Source organism: Bidens hawaiensis, unplaced genomic scaffold, assembly GCF_021521415.1.
Source record: "Bidens hawaiensis isolate Kalapana, Puna unplaced genomic scaffold, B.hawaiensis_p1.1 tig00008951_1, whole genome shotgun sequence".
In the NCBI taxonomy this organism is placed as follows: domain Eukaryota; kingdom Viridiplantae; phylum Streptophyta; class Magnoliopsida; order Asterales; family Asteraceae; genus Bidens; species Bidens hawaiensis.
In genome coordinates this window covers 641,661-657,371 of record NW_027491653.1, presented here as the reverse complement: position 1 = coordinate 657,371, position 15,711 = coordinate 641,661, and the positions used below count along the sequence as shown (strand labels likewise).

Genomic DNA, 15,711 nt, shown 5'->3' with positions numbered 1-15,711 from the left:
CGGCTTCGGCTGAATGAACGGGAGAACGACACTATTTGATTTCATTTACATTATGTTTGAATGTTTATTGCATGACGATTGTTGAATCACATATTTAATATATATTTATATACGCAAAAACTTATGAAAACTCACCAATATGTGTTGTTGACAAAATATATTATTTTAAACGTGCTACAGGTTGATACGATGAAATGACATGACAAGAAAATTAGTTATACCATAAGATTATTTCAATGAATAATATTTGCTTCATTTAGATGTGATGTTCTTTTTGTCTTATTGTCAAACTATTTGTGTACTTGTGAAATTATGAAATAAAATAAATCACCCGGACATATTCCGCTTAAAGCCGGGGTGTTACACCCAACACACACTACTATATTAACTTTGGGTTTACCTACATGGATTTTGATAAAAACACCCATAATTATCATACATAACATGTGTTTCAACAATTTTGAGTGGTCAACAATGTATTAATGAAACTCCCCGCTAAGACGCTAATTACAACATTCCTCTTGTTATTTTTTTTCTTTTGATAAAACAGTGACAGTTAGTGAATGTATACATTATATTTTTTTTTAACGTTTTATATCAATAATTTTGTTTTTTATTTTTTTCTTTTGATAAAATAGTGACAGTTAGTGAATGTATACATTATATTTTTTTAACGTTTTATATCAATAATTTTGTTTTTTTTCCTTTTCAAAAGTTGAATGTTACATATCTTTTTCTTAATTCAAATCTATTACATTTGTTATTATTTCATCATTATTTGTATAATAAAAATGGTGAGTGAATAAAAGAGCATAGAACGTGACAAGACAACTAGGGATATAACAACATCACAGCTCCCATCTTCCGTCGGCCGTTATCCGGCGATTCACCGATCGGTGATCAAATCTCAGCCTTTCTTTCAACACACCCGACGTATTTGAGACGCAGAAATATCGATGGATTTGGATCTGTGGATTACAAAGGTCAAAGACGGACAACACTTGTCCGAAGACGAATTGCAGCTCTTATGCGAATACGTACATACCTACACACTCCCACCGTTTTTTTATTTATTTATTAATATCCCCTAATTTATGTTGTCTAAATGGATCTTAGCTAGGTCTAGGGTTCAGATTTCATGTTTTTGGTTTGAATATTTGGTATGAGTTGTGCAAAATGGAAACCCCTAATTTTATTTTTCAACCCTAGGAGTTGCTGGTATGTTATTATTATATGGTGTATATTAAACAACTGAAGAAGAAGATCTATGGAGTTGTTCTATTAATTCATTTTGTTCAGAACTTGTTACTGACTTCAATATTTGCAGCACTGGTGCCATGATGTTGAGTTTAATGGAAACCCTAAGTTTTTGATGTATGTGACCATGTGTCAATATTTTGTGAACCAAACATATGTGTTCATAATAAGTTTGTATGCTAGAAACAGTTTGTGATATGTGATGTTTATTACACGGTATTGGCACGTAAGTTAAGATCCGTGAGTTGTTTTATCTGTGCTTTAAACCTGTCATTTAGTTCAAGATTTGCAACAGGAAGTAAACTGTTATTTCTCTTTTTTGTCAGGTAGATGATTAGTGCTTGTGACTTTTTTGTAACCGAATATAAAAACTGATAATTGATTCGTAAAAAACTTTATTGATTATGTTGTTGTTTATAAGGGCATGTATAATAATTTGTGATATACTAATAGCACAAAGTTGTTTTACTTTCAGGTAAAAGATATCTTGATCGAGGAATCAAATGTTCAGCCAGTCAACAGCCCGGTTACTGTTTGTGGTGATATTCATGGCCAGTTTCATGATCTTATGAAGCTCTTTCAGACTGGAGGTCATGTTCCAGACACAAATTACATTTTCATGGTAAATTTGTGAATTGTGATGTACAATTAATCGTGCGCTTTTCCTGTTCAAGCTCTCAGAGCTTTCAAGACTTAATTAACTTTTATGTTGTTTTTTGGTAGGGGGATTTTGTTGACCGTGGTTACAACAGTTTGGAAGTTTTTACAATACTTTTGCTCCTAAAAGCAAGGTAATTAGTTTACTTATTAGTTCTTTTTACCTAGAATATGCATTTAAATATTTGTCGTACAGCTTGTGACTCTACTTATATATGCATATCTATATTTATTCTTTTAAAAGGCTGCGATAAAAAATAATATTCATTAATAACCGGAAATGAAAGAACTTTAGTGGTTTGAATAATATGTTATCTCAAGAGCCCTTAAATGTGACTTACCGACTTTTGTGCTAATTTAATGCAGTTTAATGATTGGGAATTAGACAAAAGGGAAATAAAATTTTAAAAGATACTCTTTACATGTATAGCCAGCACAGATTTCTATATGTAGCTGATGAAATGAATTGGATTTTAACGGATTACGTTTGCGGGATATTTTTTTAACGGGTTAATAGTATAGCACTTGGCTTCGATAGTTATAGCTATTATATATAGAATCGTTTCTCAAATTTAGTTTCGAGTACGAGCTACTACTACTTTATCTGATGCCTCATATTCAGATAATCAGATTCTGAGGATTTCGAGTATGAGCTACCATTACTTTATCTGATACCTCATATTCAGATAATCAGATTCTGAGGATTTTAAGTAATAACTGAATGAGAATAATCTCAAAATGTAAGAAATAAGTTGGTGACCCACAGTTATGATCTTGTTTTTATAAGCAGTTAGTTTTGGGGACTAATAAGTTCTGGCGCATTTATCTGTTATTTATATAATTTCTTGGTTTACATGTGCATACAGATACCCTGCAAACATTACTCTTCTGCGTGGGAATCACGAAAGTAGGCAATTAACACAGGTAACGCGCATCATTATTTTGTGTTCGGTTAGTATTGTCTTACATGCGAAGTTGTTATTTGTGTAAGTATGGTTTAATGGCTTATAACTATGAATATTCTAATGTTATTGGTGTTTTGATAGTATTGTCTGCATGCTTTGTATTGCATTTTACATCGTTTGCTTCCTTTCGCATGCCAACGTGTTCTACACAGTACACACTTCTAGAATGCTGATTCATAAGGTCTTTAATTACTTATGCTTTTTTTTGTGATACTTTTTCTCTAGGTCTATGGGTTCTATGATGAATGCCAAAGAAAGTATGGGAATGCTAACGCATGGAGATATTGCACCGACGTTTTTGATTATCTTACTTTGTCAGCTATCATAGATGGAACTGTATGCCTCACTTTCTGTCATACGCATATGTATTATGCATTTATGTGTGTATCTGTATGTATGTATGTATGCGTGTGTGTATCAATTTAATATGTTGCTATTGGCTTGACAGGTTTTATGTGTCCATGGTGGTCTTTCACCTGATATTAGGACTGTTGACCAGGTTTGACTTGCTATGCTACAATTATACATTATGTTTTTTTCGTGTGCTGGCTGCAACTTACTTGTGATTCAAACTTTTTTGCCCCTGTGTTAATTTATTTTATAACCACATTATTCAGATTAGAGTTATTGAACGGAACTGTGAGATCCCTCATGAAGGACCATTTTGTGACCTAATGTGGAGTGACCCTGAAGACATTGAAACATGGGCCGTAAGTCCTCGTGGGGCCGGATGGCTTTTTGGATCTAGAGTTACATCTGAGGTAAAAACGGAAAATTTTTATGTTTTGATCCTTTCTTAGATTTTCAAACTTTGTGTTTTGTTACTTTGTTTGCAAAATTTTGTGTTTTGACCAAGAGATATTTAAATACAATGGTTGTTTTGTAATTAAACAGCTATTTTGGTGGTTGAGAACACAATATCTGGCATACCTTTTTCTCTTTTTTTTTTAATATATATTGATGTACGGCGATTGTTTACCAATAAATGATAATTTGATGTTAAAAGACAAATTTGATTTGCATTCCACAATCCACATGCACAATAGTTCTTTTGCAAGGAAATGGCATGTATAATAATTAGAAAATGTGACGTCACGTGTGTATGCTTTTTTTGAGGTAGTTGGTGATCTTTACATTCATCATGTCCATGTTTCAGTTCAATCACATCAACAAGCTTGATTTAGTATGCCGAGCCCACCAACTTGTTCAAGAAGGGTTGAAGTACATGTTTCAAGATAAAGGACTTGTAACTGTAAGTTTCCCTTTTTTACAATATTTTGTACCATTAACACTTATCTTGTCTATTTTTAGTAAAGACTTAACATATTCAAGTATATTTCTGAAAACAATATTATTGCATCTGATATCTGTCTTGGGGAATTTTTAAACATGTTTGATTCTTTCTACATTTAGCTATGTTTTTGATTTGACCGATTTTTTGAGATAAAACACAAGTCTTATTGGACCGTTTGTTAAATATGTCAAAATTGCCATTTTTTAATAAGTACACATTTCCAATTATTTGTTGATCATGCAGGTTTGGTCTGCACCAAATTACTGCTATCGTTGCGGCAATGTGGCTTCAATATTGAGCTTCAGTGACACTATGGTATTCCCACTTGCTTCCACTTGCATCATGAAATTAAACACATTTTTATATATATTATTTATCAGTTATTACAAGGCATGGTACTCTACCTTTATATATTTTTAAGGACTAGAGATAAAAACGATCAAAGATGTCATTTTTGTGAAACTAGTAGAGATGGTTTGTGTAATTGAATAAAAGTATCTAAAGTTAGGTTAAAAGAATCATTACATTTCTAAATTCTTGCTTGTCTTAAACTGATTAATCTAAACGTGATTATTACGTCCCAACAAAATAATCATTACCAAAACATAAATCAGAACTCCCATTTTTGTATGTTTTCTTGTTAATTTGCTGCGTTCGTTTGACTAATTGATTGATTATAACAGGAGAGAGAGGTAAAGTTTTTCACAGAAACAGAGGAAAACAATCAGATGAGAGGTCCAAGAACAGGGGTACCTTATTTTTTGTGAAGTTAAACCTACCTCAAAAGACAGACAGACAGACAGACAGACAGACAGATATGCATGTTATGGTGCTGAGTATGTGCAGCAATGGTGGATGATGATGTAGAAAACAAAGAAACAAACAGTCAGACTGCATTTGGTTTTTCCTTACAAGTTCAATTGCTTGTTTATTGTGTTACATAATTAAATCATATTCTTCTTGTATTGTTGATATTCTGCTTGTAGTTGACTATAATGTAACTGATCTATGGTTTTGACTTCTCATTTAAATCGAGATTCCAGCTGTTTTATCGTTCTTTTTGAAAGGCTTAGGCTTATTTTAATAAGCCGCGAAAGAAGACTAGCAAGTGACTAGTCAACCCATAACACCAAAGAATACAAGCCACCAAAATTTACAACTTACAAATGAAAAACATAACGAATGCACCATTTTTGCCATTCTATCGAGAATTTCTTTGATCTTGATCTTACCCGATGGAAGCCGAGTCTTAATTTTCTTCAATTTGCCTGGTATTAAAGCCTGTCAAATATCCATCCGAGTCTTAATTTTCTTCAATTTGCCTGGTATTAAAGCCTGTCAAATCTTTATTGTTTCTTGCTCTCCATATGCTTTGAGTAGGCCTTCAGTTGACAAATCCTGATCTTTAATTATTAATTAAGATCTTTAATTATTAATTAATTTTAGGGGCTGAGTTTACATCTGAATGGAACCATTCAGATGTAAACATCTGCTTCATTCAGACTTTAGACTGTTTGGTTTCAAACAGAAAAACATCTGAATGGTTAAAATTAGGTCTGAATCATTCAGACTTACTATTGTTGTTAAATGGGACAGAGGCTCATTCAGATCTGAATGAACCAAACAGCCCCTTACTTATTAAAGGGTTTGTACCATAACAGTATTAAGATTTGAAATGTGTTTTTGTCTCCAAATGGTCAAAGATTGAGTTTCATGGTGAACAAATGTGTAGATTTAGAAGATACATGAGATGGCCGTAGAGATATGCAGCAGGAGATCCAAACGTTGGCCTTAGTTTGATTACTATGTCTTTATGATTATATATGCGACGTTACTAAAATTAGATTACATTTAACTTGAACTCAGATGCAGTTTCAATTTTTGACTTAAAACTAATCCGAATAACAGAAAGCCAAAGCGACGCCCTTTTGATTCATTAACACGTCCAATATCTTGCCACTTCTATTTAAAATGCTTACAAACACACCCATGCACTCGCACTTTTCTCAATCATTCGCCATAGCAAACTCAGGTTGAAACAGCAAATTACAATTAACCAAAAAGAAGAAACTTCTAAATCGACTCAAAATTCCTTGAATGCCCCTTGCAAGGGAACACAGTTCACACTCCATTTGTGCCTTGATAGGAAATCTACACAATGTTCATCTAATACCTGCATGTCAAATTCATTAAATATGTGATGTTTGGTGCTATTGTTTTAACCAGTCACCTAGAAAACGAAAATACCTATTATGTTGCAACTGCTTTGTGAGCTTTATATGACAGTATAACATTCCACACCAATGCAATAAAGTTAGCTGCAAGAACCTGTAAATTAACATGCGGAAAGCAACATTAAAAGGAACACCAAAAATTAAACATAAACCAATCAACTTTTATCGCACAAAAATTAAGACCAAAAGAAACCTGAAACTGCTGAGGAACAAATAAGAAGTTAAGAAACTGGAAAGGTATCCATAGCTGCCAGTTTGCAATAACAGATGATACCCACTCCTGCAAATAATTAACATGTTTATTATTATTTATAAACAATATTTAACCTCCTAAATTGTGTATATTTAGATTATGGTTCCAAGAACAAGCGGTCTTACCTTTTGTCCATCTTTAATATGTTAATTAATTATGATTTACAAACAATACTATTACAAGCTTACAACATAATCTGTATATTAAGATGTACACATCTTTATGGAGTTAAGAAACAAATGATATGATATAATTATAATATTATGAAATAAAGAAATACCTGCTGAAGCTTTGGCAAAACTTGGGATGGCCTGCCTTCTAATGTTATCAGTGTTGATAAGAAAACGGCAATAAAAGCAGGAGCGAATATAAACTGCAAATATTCAAAAATATTAATAGACCTATATTTAATGAGTTATAAAATTCATGCCATATTAATATTACAAAAGGGTCACCTGATCAATTATGAGACGAATAAAAGCCCCCGAAGCCCCCGTCGTTGTCACCAATTTACTCAGGTATAAGTACCTTTGTGTAAAATAAAGACACAAACACAAGCTTATTTAGATTATTTAGACTTTAAAAAGTATCATAACAGCAGAAATATACATAATATAATATGTTTATATATCGTTTCAAAACACTAAAACTTTCATAGTTACCCTTTTCATGAACAGTTACTTATAACAACATTATGTGCGGAGATAATTCATGGTAGTAACTAATAGCACTGTTTTTCCTATTGGTAAATAAGAAACCAATGTTTTATTATTTAATATAACATTTGGTAAAATATGAGAACTTTAGTATTTTAAAGGGTAAATATGAAAATTTAAACCTTTTAAGGTTATATGTATAATCCAATATTTTCTTATCAGTAGTCCAGTTTCTCATACACGCAACAGTTTTGTATTGTTTATTAAACTGCAAATCTTGTAATAGTCTTAATAAATTAGCTAGAAGTATACAATGTTTGAAGACAAATTTGAGCTTAATTTCATGGCATTCATAGCAAAGTTACGCTCATTTTATCAACTAATGTAAATTTGTATGGTTAATTTACTTACTTACATATTTAATATAATATATAAAATAATTATAGATAAACATTACAAAGAGTTTGATGCGATTACCAGAAATGCAACGACGGTCCCACCAACGCCATCCCCAAAAACGTGAAAAGAGAGACACGTTTAATATCCAAAGACGACACTTGGTCAATTAAGATCTAACAAATACAAGTATTACAATTTAGAATATTAAAACACACAAAATGCTTGTGAATGATCTCAGTGTTCTTAAATGATGTATAATATTGATAACTGAGCAATAATTATGAATAAATAAAATAACTACCTGGCATATTAAGTCTCCAACAAAAGTCAAAAGTGCAGATGTTATTGCTTTTGTCCATACAGGATGTGCCTCAAGAAGACTCAAATACCTATCATTATTCAAATATTGTGTTTTCAAGTATTGAGTGAGCTTGATTTTGACTATTTAGAGTTCAAATAATCAGCTACAACAAAACTAATCATGGTTATCTGATTATTTAGGATTCATTTTACACGTAAAATACTTTAAATAATCAAAATTTACCAAACAACATTGTATGGTAATGTTTATCAAAACAACTTATTTGATTGTTAAACTTTTAGTTTGGTTTAAGAAACCCTTAAACCAAAATCGGTAATCGGTCAAACGCAGTCAAAATCAGTAAAAAATGGTCAAAATATTTATGTATTTTGTAAAATTATACTTGTAAATCCAATCCAATTAATAAGTTGAAGAGATTAAATATAAAATTTTGTAATTGAATAATTACATATAAAAATCCCAATCCAGTTCTATTAATCCCGTTTAATCGCTAGCAAGTACCCCACCGCCTAATTAACGCCTAGCGGTTTCCCAACACCAGCTTATTTGATTATTAAACTTGTACTTTAATTTTTTTTAAATGTTTATAATTAACTCAATTCAACATGAACATAAAAACCATTACCACGCAAGAAACGACCATTTGTTTCCGCCGCCGCCGCCGTCACCGCCACCACCACCACCTGAGCCACCATATCCACCGCTTCCACCGTCACCACCGCCGTTATCAGTAGACTGAACACGAAATCCATTACTGCCTAAAACCCTAAACCCTAACCCTAACTCTCGAGGCAGAATTTTGCGAAAATTAGATTGAAATGAACATGGTGAAGTGGTGTTTGTAACATAAGGTGTTGCCTTGGTTTGTGTAAGATTAGGTCTATTGAAAACCGGGTTTAAGTGGCTGCTGATGGAGTGAAAGAAGACTGGAGGTTTATTGGATAGGATGACAGGGTTGGACGCCATTGTTGTAAGCTTTGTAGCTGTAACCAGTTCTGGTATATGTTTATTATCAGGTTGTGTTTGGGATTCCTTATTTTCTCATGTTTTTTAAAGTGTTTGGGAACGAATAAGAAGATTTAAGTTTCTCCAGGTTAAAACATGGGTTTTCAATAAGTTAGGATTTGGTAACTTATCTCCTAGTTTAGAATACCCATTTCACCCTTTCATTCCACCCAAACACTTTTAAAAACATCTTATTCACTTATACAAAAATGTCCTTTTTAGTCATTTATATCATCAAATTAAACCAAAAACTATTTAACAAACAACTTATTGACTTATGTTAATCCGAACACTTTTTTAGAATCTCCTTATTAAAAAGTCATAAGTCCTTTTTCACTTATTACAAAAAGGCCTTTTCAAGGCAAATAAGGAATCCCAAACGCACCCTTATTCTCGGCAGCCGGAGCAGGGTTTAAGCTTTCGGTTTGGGCAAAAACCAAACTAAAAAATAGAACTTTGGTTCGAAAAGTAGAACTAAAAAGTAAAAACCGAAAAGACAAAAATGGCCTCACGTGAGGGTATTTAACTGAGTTTTTTCTAACCCAGTTAGCGTAAAGGACATAACGTGTAGGAAAAAAATGTTTAAAGGACACCCTGCAAAGAAACCAAAAAAAGGACACGAACCGTAATTTGACTTTTTTTAAAGGACAAAATTTGTAATTTTGTCTTTAAATTTTGAATACCGTTATGTTTCGGTTTGGGTTTGGCTCAGTTTTAGGTTTTTTCAGTTTTTGGTCTGGGATTCGGTATTGTGAGTTTAAACCCTCATTTCCCAAGGAGTGTTTTACAATTATTTTTTATCCTTAGACTTGTTGTATTTGAATGGGTCTAACTCAGTGTTTTTCTTGTAAAAATTTTAGCTTTTTTTATACATAAAAAAAATGACAAATTCAAATGACTGGGAGGGTCAATGGACCCTCTTGACCCTCCACTGGTTCCGCCATACAATTAATGTAATCTGGATGTGTTTATATGGATCGTGTGATGGAACAAAAAGTGATCAAAATGCTCGTATTGATAGTCTTTTGGGTTGAATTATATGGTGAAGATTGACTGTACGAAGTCCAAATAACATGGCTCGAATTGTATAAAAATAACAGATAGGACAGAAAGTGATCAAGAGACTCGCATTGATAGTCTTTTGGGTTGTATGATATGGTGAAAGTAAACCGTATAAGGTTCAAGTCATATGGCTCGATTATTTAACAGACAAAAAATAGAGGACGTGACCCGTTTGTCATGTTATACGACTCATTTAGGACAAAAATGCTCATATACCCGGTATGCTTTATTAGTTAAGCTGGTGTACCGGCTCTGACTATGTATTACCCCTTATGATGAATTACAACCGCTAAAGAACAATTTCACACCGGTGAAGTTGTTATCACCGATGAAAGACTTGAATGTTAATAACGAGTAATTTACTACCAGTAAATGTTATATGAAGATAACATTTGTCAAATACCCATCCATAAATCAATAATACAATTACAGTATAATCCATATTAACATGAACACTTATTCATAAAGACTGAACATGAAAATATACAGAAGTCTTTCAAGAAAAGAAAATGTTGCAAGATGATTAATTAACAGATAAATACCATACCAAGATCAACATCTTGAATAAAAAACAAACAGTTCTTTTCTTTCTTTTGTTTGTATTTTTTTCAAATGTTTTTATAATCAATTAGAAACCATACTTTCACTTTCTTTCACAAACCCATCTCCAGTCCAGTCTTTATCAGATTGCAATCCTTTCTTTACCGCCTTCCGTTCCCGAATAGCTTCCTGCTGTATTCTCACGAGCTCCGTGTGTGTCGTGAAATATTGAAGCGATGCCCTGCATTAAACCATTTAATTAAGAAAAAAAACAGCATTTTTTTGTTCATTAATTATAATGCAAAATTGCTGTTTTTGACTACATACCCTCTAAATTCTTCTATGGTTGAAAAGTTGTGAGCTCTCATGAAGTCTTTGAGCTCTGAGCAGAGTTTTGAAACCAGATCATATCCATACATCATCACACCAGTGCAAACCTAATATTAAGAAAATCAATGCATGAATTTGGTTACAACTTTCATTTACGAATTGGTCAGTTCGAGTTTATTTTTTATTTAACGAGCCAAATGGGTAGAAATAAAAGAAATTGGTTTAAAAAGAAACTCGCCTAAATAATATTATTTTATTTGAAATAACATACTTTTTGTAATCACAGTTAGAAAAAAATAAATAAAATAACGATAAAGGTTTTTCTTTTGGAGAAAAAGTGTTTTGGGTGACCCAACCTAACACGTACCAAGATTACCCGTTTGCATCAAGTAGAAACTTTTGTCTCTCTCGTCATTTTATAAATAAGATATACTAAATATAACCATTAATAAAGAAATGATAATTAACTTAAATAAAGAAATTTACAAGGTCATGTACTCATCTGCAATATGCCAATAACATACAAGCCAAATTGACCCATATCACATAAACGGGTTATGTGTCATGCACAACTCCAAAACCGTTTTGACCCGTTTCAGTTTTAGCTAAACAATTTAATAAAGAGTTTATTGTTAAACAGTTTATGTGCAAATCAAGGTAAGATAACAAAATATTGTTTTAGTAAAAAAGAAAAAAGAAAATCGAAAAAAGAAAAAGAAAAAGAAGAGTAAGAAACCTGAACAGTGTTTGCACCAAGAAGAATAAATTCAGCAGCATCGCCACCTGTCTCAACACCACCAATCCCGGAAAGAGAATAATCTCCATCAGGAAATTCTTTCTTCATCATTTGTGCGATGCTCATTACTTTCCCAAGTGCAATAGGATGAACGGCTTTTGAAGAATAGCCTCCGGGAGTTGAATATCTAGTTGGCATAATGGCATACATGTAAGTACGTATGTGTGGTTATATATTCAGGTAGAGGTAGCAAAATGAGCGTGTCTAAACAGGTTATTTTGGTACGAGTCAAATGGTCGGGTTGACCCAAAACAATTTGTGTATGAAACTTCTATAGAAGCAAAACATGATTAATAGAAAAGTATACACTATTTTGTTAACCACTTAGTTTCTCCGAATAGCTTAATTTACGAGGCTTTTTAAAAATACACGTTGGACAGACTCTCGGCCCGTTTCACGACTTAACTAATACTATGATTCCTAAGTATACATGTTTAGATTTCAAGTTCTACATAAATCCATGCATAAATAATTATTGAATTGGATATACTAACCCCTCAACACAAGGCTCGGGATGTAATGTCTTCAAATTAATGCCCATAACACTCATGATTGTGTTAATTGCAGCTACACCTTCACATCCGGATCTCAAAGATACCCTAGCCGGCTGTAATACGAAAGTTTTCAAGTAATTAAAAACCAAGAAATATTTCATATAATAATTGAATAAAAATAACATTTACTAACAACAATACAAATATGTTACAAAACTTGCATACCTGCGTTATATCTGTTATATTTGGGGTCATTTTCGCCCAAACGGGAACCGTAGCTTTAGCGTTAATCCAACCACAAACCTCTTCCAATAAATCACAATCTTGTCCCACTGCAGCACCCATTTTTCTTTCGGGCATACCGTGAGGACATGAGAAGTTAACTTCAATAGCATCCTATAAAAAAGGTTTATAAGTTTTTTTAATTTTGACCCATTTGGGTTAAAATAAAATATAAACCGGCCCATTTAGAAACGGGCCATATACGATACATATTTACAAAATCTTACAATTCCCGTTTGCTCAACTCGGTCGATGAGTTCTTCCCATCCTGCTTTGTTGTACTCTTCCATAATTGATGCAATAAGTATCCTATCAGGATATTCTTCTTTCAACTGTTTGAATTCTTTTAACATCGTTTCTAACGGTCGATCACTTATAAGTTCAATATTTTCCCAACCAATTATCTGCCCTTTGGCTGATCCATTCGCCCCTGCTCTTAAACGTGCGTATCGTGGGGTCACGTTAACAACTTTTGCAGCATCTAGCGACACCTGGATATTATTAACTAAAGTTACAAACTTGATTTATTTAAAAATTCACAAAAAAAGTAAAACAGCATTTCATGATGAATCATTGTTTCGAGCGTTCGGCTAATATTATATATTTAAAAAAATAATACACAAAAACGATCAAAAAAATATATTCTTGTGTAAAAAGGAGATAATTATGATGAAATGAGAGTAAAATCTCTCGATTTTGGGTCGGAGAAGGGGCGATTTGGTAATTTTACCCTTTGATGATCAGTTTCTTGGCAAAGTAACAAACTTGGAAAAGATCCTTCAAAAGATCAAATGATGAACCTTTTACAGGTCCCACAAAGATCCCATAACATGCAAATAGTTATATGTGCAAAAAAATCAATTACATGTATAAGCAGTGAATTTTTTTAAAATTTTTTGTAACATACATTTTGAACCATGATTATTATTATCAATCAATTTATCCTTGAGATCAAATTAGAAGCTAAAAACAAGTTTGACTAGTCAAAGTCAAATCTATATACTTGTACACTTAAAAGTTAATTCACTATGGGAGTGTTTGGATCTATCTACACTTAATCATCACCATGTTTGATCATCAAATTCAGATCATAATAAATCAGAAATAATAATAATAATAATAATAATAAATAAGTATTATTATTACTGTTTTGGCAATAACAGCACCCCAGCCTTCATCAAAAGCCTTCTTCATGACTTTATAATTGGTCCCGGGTGGACCCGACCCGATTACAAACGGGTTGGGCATATGCAGCCCGTTAACAGTGACACTGAGATCAGGCTCTGGCTGGTTGGAATCAGAAGCAAAGATCTTGAAATTAGCAGGTCTGGATCCGCCGTTCCAGCGGCGGAGAGTGGCCGGAAAAGATACGCCGGTGAAAGCAAGTGAAGAAGCCATAGAAAGAAATCAGATTGATTGGTGAAGAATAAGATGATGATTATTATTATTATAAGGATGAAGAAGGCGATGAAATTGAATATCTGGGAATCGGAATAATATAATGGTTATAATAACTTATATATAATAATAATATAATGATCGGGATGAGGAAAAAGTAGGCATTTTTGTTACGATTGGGATCAAAGATTATTATTATTTATGCGCTGTCAGTGTCACATATCATGAGTTACGTGTTTTTTATGGGAACTGATAACTTATTTTATAGAGAGTATCTGATAATTCTAATATCATGAATATATATCTTTTTGGGTTAATGTCGAAGCATGAAATGAATCTGACCTAATCCATGACGATGTTTTCACGGATTTTCGAGATGAACGAACCACGTCTTGATCTTCTTCTCCGGTTGCTTGAGACCTGCAATGGTTTTTCGGGGGTGCGGAGGTGACTGCTAAGAAATCTCAAATATCTCTTGTTTACAGACACAAAAAAGTGGTGGTAGCTCTTATTGAGCATGACCCTTTAATAAGGAGGTGGAGACCTCCTTATATAGAGAGCCTCATGGCCACCATCATGATACCCTAATGGGCCTAGCCCAGTTAGGGTTACCTCCACAAAACCCCCTCAGCCCAATAACATTGTATTAGTCCATATAATAAAATAAGCCAAACATAATAAATTTAGGGTCGTAAAACCGGGTTTAATACCATACCCCTACAAGCCCCCCAAGTCCAGCGTTGCTCCTGGGCGCGCAAGCGTCTAGGTGGAGCGCTGGACTTTATGAGGTGTGTTAGGCCATGAGGCGGTTTTTTCCCTTTTCTTCGGCCTTGTCTTTATTGTCTGAGTTTTGGGAGGTTTTCTTCATGATGGTGACATGTTGCGGTCCTTGTGATAATGATGGTGCCCTGGCATAAATAAGATATAGCACGCATCATAGTGGCGCGAGGCCTGATAAAAGATGGAGCGCGCATCTCGATAATAATGTAACATAACTTGCGCGCGAGGCAGCTTACGAGTTATGAGAATAATAAAGCCTGCGCGCGAGGCGACTTACGGATCTGAGAATAATAAAGCCTGCGCGCGAGGCGACTTACGGATCTATAAGAATAATAAAAACTGCGCGCGAGGCGACTTACGAGCTATAAGAATAATAAAGCCTGCGCGCATGGCGACTTACGAGCTATAAGAGTAATAAAGCTGGCGCGCGATGCGACTTATGAGCTATAAGACTAATAAAGCTTGCGCGTGAGGCGACTTACGAGCTATAATAATAATGGAGCTTGCGCGAGTTGCGGCTTACGAGCTATGAGATTAATAAAGCTTGCGCGTGAGGCGACTTACGAGCTATAATAATAATGGAGCTTGCGCGAGTTACGGCTTACGAGCTATAATAATAATGGAGCTTGCGCGAGTTGCGGCTTACGAGCTATGAGAATAATAAAGCTTGCGCGTGAGGCGACTTACGAGCTATAATAATAATGGAGCTTGCGCGAGTTGCGGCTTACGAGCTATGAGAATAATAAAGCTTGCGCGTGAGGCGACTTACGAGCTATAATAATAATGGAGCTTGCGCGTGGCCATGTGGGATATTATTAGGCTCTCGCCCTAAGATTCGGATGTCTTCTATTGCGATAACGTGGTTGTGGTATACCACGACAGTCCCCTAATTCATTGCTGCTAAATGAGGTTGTCCTTATCCTGATTTGGGATTAGACTACTCATTTGTTATGTCGCTTGCGCATAGGCTCTGGCTTTGTGCTATGC

General features: G+C 33.9%; 3 protein-coding genes across 3 annotated transcripts; 1 reads left to right on the top strand and 2 right to left on the bottom strand.

Moving 5' to 3' along the window:
• Positions 1-911: 911 nt before the first annotated feature.
• LOC143530595 (phytochrome-associated serine/threonine-protein phosphatase 3) lies at positions 912-5,239 on the top strand. The gene is made up of 10 exons (XM_077026087.1): positions 912-1,037; positions 1,733-1,879; positions 1,981-2,048; positions 2,781-2,838; positions 3,105-3,215; positions 3,328-3,378; positions 3,497-3,640; positions 4,036-4,131; positions 4,417-4,488; positions 4,857-5,239. The coding sequence occupies exons 1-10, from the start codon at positions 957-959 to the stop codon at positions 4,938-4,940; spliced, it is 912 nt and encodes a 303-aa protein (XP_076882202.1). The 5' UTR covers positions 912-956; the 3' UTR covers positions 4,941-5,239.
• A 1,020-nt stretch (positions 5,240-6,259) lies between these two features.
• On the bottom strand, positions 6,260-9,003 carry LOC143530634 (protein sym-1-like). Its single transcript, XM_077026120.1, has 8 exons — positions 8,663-9,003; positions 8,017-8,104; positions 7,794-7,888; positions 7,116-7,188; positions 6,941-7,033; positions 6,601-6,687; positions 6,421-6,501; positions 6,260-6,346 (listed from the first exon to the last, which is right to left on the bottom strand). Exons 1-7 carry the CDS (start codon positions 9,001-9,003, stop codon positions 6,424-6,426), a joined length of 855 nt encoding a protein of 284 aa, XP_076882235.1. The 3' UTR covers positions 6,260-6,346; positions 6,421-6,423.
• Positions 9,004-10,601: 1,598 nt separating this feature from the next.
• On the bottom strand, positions 10,602-13,979 carry LOC143530625 (dihydropyrimidine dehydrogenase (NADP(+)), chloroplastic-like). Its single transcript, XM_077026111.1, has 7 exons — positions 13,693-13,979; positions 12,774-13,037; positions 12,490-12,660; positions 12,265-12,377; positions 11,711-11,897; positions 10,972-11,081; positions 10,602-10,885 (listed from the first exon to the last, which is right to left on the bottom strand). Exons 1-7 carry the CDS (start codon positions 13,942-13,944, stop codon positions 10,729-10,731), a joined length of 1,254 nt encoding a protein of 417 aa, XP_076882226.1. The 5' UTR covers positions 13,945-13,979; the 3' UTR covers positions 10,602-10,728.
• Positions 13,980-15,711: the final 1,732 nt, after the last annotated feature.